At 40.9% G+C, this 6467-nt stretch overlaps 1 protein-coding gene across 1 annotated transcript; it reads right to left on the reverse strand.

Moving 5' to 3' along the window:
- Window positions 1-2243: 2243 nt before the first annotated feature.
- LOC147608001 (3,9-dihydroxypterocarpan 6A-monooxygenase-like) lies at window positions 2244-4284 on the reverse strand. The gene is made up of 2 exons (XM_086790014.1): window positions 3328-4284; window positions 2244-3145 (listed from the first exon to the last, which is right to left on the reverse strand). The coding sequence occupies exons 1-2, from the start codon at window positions 4258-4260 to the stop codon at window positions 2510-2512; spliced, it is 1569 nt and encodes a 522-aa protein (XP_086646140.1). The 5' UTR covers window positions 4261-4284; the 3' UTR covers window positions 2244-2509.
- Between the last annotated feature and the right edge of the window lie 2183 nt (window positions 4285-6467).

Below are 6467 nucleotides of genomic sequence, written 5' to 3' on the forward strand. Positions count from 1 at the left end.
TTTTGGGCTTCTTTTACAGCGTTGAGGATTTTCTATGCAGGATAGAGAGAGAGTTTGAGATTCGGGCCGGCTGTCCTTAGACAGGGAACACCAAACAGAGATTGTGATTTATGCTCTCTGGGAGCCATTTGGTAGAACCCAGAGTCGACGAGATTTACTAGAGGCATACCCGGGACAGCCGCGACGTGGTGGTTGGGTGGATAGGCATCAGAGAAAGACCCTATTGGCTAGATCTTTTGTTGGTGATTCTCTCTCTGGCTTTGAGATTTTTGTACTAACAAATATTATTGTTACTTTAGATTTGTAAATGAATGTGGTTTATTGAAAATCTCTTTATTTTCTGAAGTATGAGTGATTTTTTCTGCAAGATTTGAGAAATTTTGTGTTAGAACATAGAACAGAATATGGGTACGTTTCATTTCTCCCCAGATATCTGATATCCAAGCTGAATACAAGCTTTTAGTGGTGCATTCTCTAGTTGCTTGTTTTCCCAACACATCCCCTTTCTTGGGCAAAATTTTTACTCTAGGTCTGGTGCCAACTGGACTCTCAATAAAGGCAACAAAAGTGTAGTTTATCTTCTTCACCTTCATGTACCATATCTTAGTCGTTGGTCCATACTTGATTGGTTTAGACTTCAACTTCAGTTTTGAGAGACCGTGAAAGCAAATACACTAAACAGTTAGGTAAAGCCCAGTATGAGTGAAGGTCTCTTCCAAAGGAAAAGATCAAGTGAGAGCTGTTTGCAGGGTCTGAATCATCTGAACCATCTTCACCATATTCAATTTGTTAACCAAACATATGGACCACAACATACATATACACTTATGCATCAACCTTGTTACGTAAATTCCTGTGTCACAAACCTGATTATGTTAAAAATCAGATCAACATGTCCAACATTGGTTGTCCATCTTCCTAATAACCAGTCCCCCCATTGACCTTGTTTGCCTAAATTGCTATGAACCAATTTTCCAATCTTGGTGTCCAAGTACTCCTAATGGCAGGGCAATCTCAAAAGGCATGCTTTCCATCTTCCAAAGAAATATTCTGCATCTAGGACAGTAACCATTGGTAAAAATCCTATATTGTACCAACTTAGATCCAATAGGCAAGGCTCCTATGCACACTCTTCATAGAGAGACCTGAGATTTTGTAGGAATTTCAGTCTCCCATATTGCCTTCCATTTCAACTAGCTAGAACTCCAGCTCACTCTCCAAGTTTTATTACAATAAATAACATTATCCTCACTCTTTCTCAATGCTTTGTACAAAACCTTAATTGATCCACACTGCAGTTTAGATCCATTAAACTAGACCCAGTCCTTCATCCAAAAAGAGTCATCCACATCTATGGAGGTCCATCCCTTCTGTACCTCATCCAATACATGTATAACAAGTTTCCTTTCCCTCTAAGACAGTTAGTCCACTTCCAACTCCTTAGGCTCCTTCCACCCAACTGAAGCCCCATCCCAATAGTCAAAAAACCTTGTCAATCCTTTATTGTTCGAGATTTTGGCTATTCTAGGATCTTGAAGAGCTAAATGAGGATTAAACTTATGAGTCCACCAGATCCCTAGACATAACAAGGAATTTCTTGAAGCACTACCACACCCATCACAAACCTCTTTCCATTTGGTACAAAGCATTCTACAAATTGTAGACCCTGTAATCTTAAGAGGAGCATCAAAGAAGATTTTATCCTTCCATCCTTGGCCTTTCCAACTACCTTCAAAATAGATAATTGAACAATCCACTAGCTCTTTTAGGGGTGAAAGCATGATAAGGTGGTACACTTTCTACCAATTGCATTGGTTGCTACCACACTTGAAGACAACATCCAATATTAGTGGACTTAATGTCATCATAAGGTGTATTTAGGAATTTATCTAGTGCCTTTTAAATATAATAAATGTGAAACAAGATTTAACAACCATGTTTAATTCTCTAACTTTGCATAACAACTAGTTGTATACCATTATCCAAGCCATAGGTTTTCAGTCCACCTTATCACGCTTTCACCCTTAGTATTCGTGTCCAAATCTCCTTCTGTTGAAGGCACTTGGGTAAAAGAAGTGCCAACTTGGCAGTTGTGTGAGAGGGAAGATGAAGAATACCAATGCCTTCTTCACATCTAGGCAGGCTAAGTTTGTCCCAGGTAAGCCACAAGTTGGAGAAGTGATAAATCTAGGATAAAGACCATTCATGGGTAACTGTCAGAGCTTGATTCTGTACAACTAGGCTGATTGGGAAGTGTAACTTAGTCTTACCACTTTCATTTAACAATATTGAATACATCTCCTTTAGTTTTTTAAGTATTTAAACTCTCATTCAAAGAGTAACTAATGCTAAGGCATTCCCATGATAGGCTAGAAATATATCTCTAAGAAGATAAAATTTCTTTACACAATGTTCTACCTGAAGTACATGATTTGGTTTAGAGGTTAGAGATGCTTTACAGCTCTTGTAGGACATCATCTTTATTGGGAGGAGAAATTGCATAGCTTGGTTATTGAAGCCCTTCATAGACATGTGCAAGCAACCTGGGTGTAGGGATGGTAGCTAATGGGGAGGCCATCTTGACAATCAATCCAAACGTCTCGGAAATATCAACTTGTGTGAGAGACTCTGGAAGTGCCCAATCAAAACCTTGTACTAGGCTTGCCAACATGATGTGGACGTTCACCAAACCTAGTGTCAATGCAGGACACTTTCTTCTACCCGATCCAAAAGGCAATAATTGGAAGTGATGGCCATTCGGTTTCACTTGACTACAACTCCCTTCCAAAAACCTCTTTGGTTGAAATTGTACAGGGTTCTCCCATACATCAGCATTTCTTCCCACTGCCCACACGTTTATGAATGTACGGGTCTTGGGTGGTATCATGTACTCATATATTTGACACGATTGACTTGATTCATGTGGTAGCAGTGTTACAACTGGATGTAATCGCATAGTCTCTTTGACAACTGCATTCAAGTAAGGTAGGTTATGGATATCTGTCTCTTGGACAAGGCGTGTTTTTCCCACTACACTATCAAGCTCCTCTTGTAATGCCTTTAAGGTGGTCGGGTTAGCAAGGAGCTCTGCAAGTGCCCACTCGACAGTGATCGAGGATGTGTCTATTCCTCCTATGAACATATCCTGCATCAAAATCCATTCATTTAGAGAGTGAGAGTGTCATTTGCATCTTCATGGTACTCTAACAGCGTTAGCAATTAGTAAATGTGGGGAATTAATAGATCATCTATTATTTACAAAGGAAAAAAGAAACAATTCTAGGACTAACCCATACATCCTCTAAATTTAAAAAATACTTTCTTTACCATTAGCACCGCCTTGATATTAGTATCATTGATATCCGCGACTGACAGCAGCACGTCTAACAAATCCTCAGGAGAGCCAGTACTGCCCTCCTCCTCCCCTTCCTTTGCTTTTCTGTCGCGCCGACGGTCCACCACCTCTTGCAAGACGCGGCTCATCCGTTGTCCCACTCTCTTCATGCGCCTTTCATAGCCTTGAAGGTCTAGACAACCCAAGATAGGGATGAAGTCCCCCAGGTTGAACACGCCAAGAAGGTGCATGATCTCGTTGCTAAGGTCCACGATGTTGAGCGAAGGGTCGGCCTGAGAGGTAGGGGCTAGCTCGGATAAGTGCTTCCCCACCGCCATCTTGGAGATGATGTTAGTGGATGCAGCGAGCAGCTTTGGGCGTATGTGCACCACCTGGGCGCTTTCCGCACGCACAGAACGCAAGAGGGCATGAACCTCCTCTACCCGGATGGGCCTGAAAGATTCCACGCGCTTGTTGCTAAAGAGGTCTGTGGCACAGAGCTGGCGCATGAACCTCCAGTATGGGCTCTGCGGGCTGAAGCCGATGTCGGAGCAGTTGAAGCAAACGTGGACGGCCGCAGCAGATCGTGGGCGGGAGGCGAAAACCTGGTCGTGCGTTTGGAGTATCTGTTTTGCCGTTTCAGGTGTTGAAGCGACGATAGCATCGACGGAGCCCAAGCGTAGCGACATCAAAGGTCCATGCACTTTAGCCAGCTGAAACAAGGACTGGTGAGGCAGCTTACCTAGCAAGTGCAAGTGGCCAATTATGGGTAAAGCTGGAGGCGAGGGTGGCAACCTATGGTGGGCTGTGCTGGCCGCTTTCTTGAACCACACGATGCCGATCATCACACAGGCAAGCACGGTGGGGAGCAAGAGGAAGCACACACGGAGGCCTTCCCCATCTACACTACTCCAAATCCACTCCATTTGATGACCCTCTACAACTCCCTCTCGCGCCTCCCTCTTTATACGGGAAATACTAATTTTTAATTCAGGCTCAGAGGTTTTTCAAAGGCGTGGTTTATAGGAAAGGAACGGGTGGGCAAACGTGCAGAACACGCTACCGCGGATGCCAATAGTTTCCACGAATTTCCACGTGGCCATGAAGAAAACATGTACATTGAGAGGGGAAAAAAATGGATAAAGACAAAAATAGGCGTGCTTGGAATTTTTGACCTCAACACATAGTACTAACTTAAAGTCCTTGTTTAAAAAAATAAACCTACTTTTCAATCGATCCAAAATAAGGACAACTCTTAAATCTATCTCATTTTTATTTTCAAAATCTCCCTCTTTATATGGGAAATACTAATTTTTAATTCAGGCTCAGAGGTTTTTCAAAGGCGTGGTTTATAGGAAAGGAACGCGTGGGCAAACGTGCAGAACACGCTACCGCGGATGCCAATAGTTTCCACGAATTTCCACGTGGCCATGAAGAAAACATGTACATTGAGAGGGGAAAAAAATGGATAAAGACAAAAATAGGCGTGCTTGGAATTTTTGACCTCAACACATAGTACTAACTTAAAGTCCTTGTTTAAAAAAATAAACCTACTTTTCAATCGATCCAAAATAAGGACAACTCTTAAATCTATCTCATTTTTATTTTCAAAATCTCCCTCTTTATATGGGAAATACTAATTTTTAATTCAGGCTCAGAGGTTTTTCAAAGGCGTGGTTTATAGGAAAGGAACGGGTGGGCAAACATGCAGAATACGCTACCGCGGATGCCAATAGTTTCCACGAATTTCCACGTGGCCATGAAGAAAACATGTACATTGAGAGGGGAAAAAAATGGATAAAGACAAAAATAGGCGTGCTTGGAATTTTTGACCTCAACACATAGTACTAACTTAAAGTCCTTGTTTAAAAAAATAAACCTACTTTTCAATCGATCCAAAATAAGGACAACTCTTAAATCTATCTCATTTTTATTTTCAAAATCTCCCTCTTTATATGGGAAATACTAATTTTTAATTCAGGCTCAGAGGTTTTTCAAAGGCGTGGTTTATAGGAAAGGAACGCGTGGGCAAACGTGCAGAACACGCTACCGCGGATGCCAATAGTTTCCACGAATTTCCACGTGGCCATGAAGAAAACATGTACATTGAGAGGGGAAAAAAATGGATAAAGACAAAAATAGGCGTGCTTGGAATTTTTGACCTCAACACATAGTACTAACTTAAAGTCCTTGTTTAAAAAAATAAACCTACTTTTCAATCGATCCAAAATAAGGACAACTCTTAAATCTATCTCATTTTTATTTTCAAAATCTCCCTCTTTATATGGGAAATACTAATTTTTAATTCAGGCTCAGAGGTTTTTCAAAGGCGTGGTTTATAGGAAAGGAACGGGTGGGCAAACGTGCAGAACACGCTACCGCGGATGCCAATAGTTTCCACGAATTTCCACGTGGCCATGAAGAAAACATGTACATTGAGAGGGGAAAAAAATGGATAAAGACAAAAATAGGCGTGCTTGGAATTTTTGACCTCAACACATAGTACTAACTTAAAGTCCTTGTTTAAAAAAATAAACCTACTTTTCAATCGATCCAAAATAAGGACAACTCTTAAATCTATCTCATTTTTATTTTCAAAATCTTTACTCTCTGTCCGTTTTATAACTAAAATATAAATATATATGAAAAATTATTTTTTAAAATAAAGGCTACTTAAAATCTCAACCAATTTTTTTAAATTCCGGTTTTTCGAGCATTGGCACAATGAATAATCGTGTCTAATCGGACGACAAAACGTTCTTTTCAACCAATTTGAAGAAGAACCGCCAATGTACGTAAGACAAGGAAGAAGAACCGCCAATGTAGCGCGTCTAAAAGCGCGTCTAAGAGTGCATCTATAGACGCGTCTACTCTGTGTTGGAAACAAATAGCCGCGTCTATAGATGCGCTGTTATACGCAAAGATATACGCACTTTGTTATCCTCTCTTTTTGTCTTTTTTTCTCCTCTCTTTTTCTGTCTTTTTTTCTCCTCTCTTTTCCTCTCCTTTCTCCTCTCTTTTATCCCCACTTTCTCTCTCTTTTTCTTCTCTCTTTTCCTCTCTTTTCCTCTCCTTTCTCCTCTCTTTTCCTCTCCTTTCTCCTCTCTTTTATCCCCACTTTTCCTCTCTTTTC

Source organism: Cibotium barometz, chromosome 54 (assembly GCF_041138505.1).
Source record: "Cibotium barometz isolate CiBa-2024 chromosome 54, ASM4113850v1, whole genome shotgun sequence".
Classification (NCBI taxonomy): domain Eukaryota; kingdom Viridiplantae; phylum Streptophyta; class Polypodiopsida; order Cyatheales; family Cibotiaceae; genus Cibotium; species Cibotium barometz.

Excerpts from the sequence above, each read along its gene's own strand:
- LOC147608001 (XM_086790014.1), bottom strand. The coding sequence starts at position 4,260 with ATGGAGTGGATTTGGAGTAGTGTAGATGGGGAAGGCCTCCGTGTGTGC. Across the intron at positions 3,146-3,327 it reads ATATCAAGGCGGTGCTAATG|GATATGTTCATAGGAGGAAT; the intron begins GTAAAGAAAGTA and ends ATTTTGATGCAG.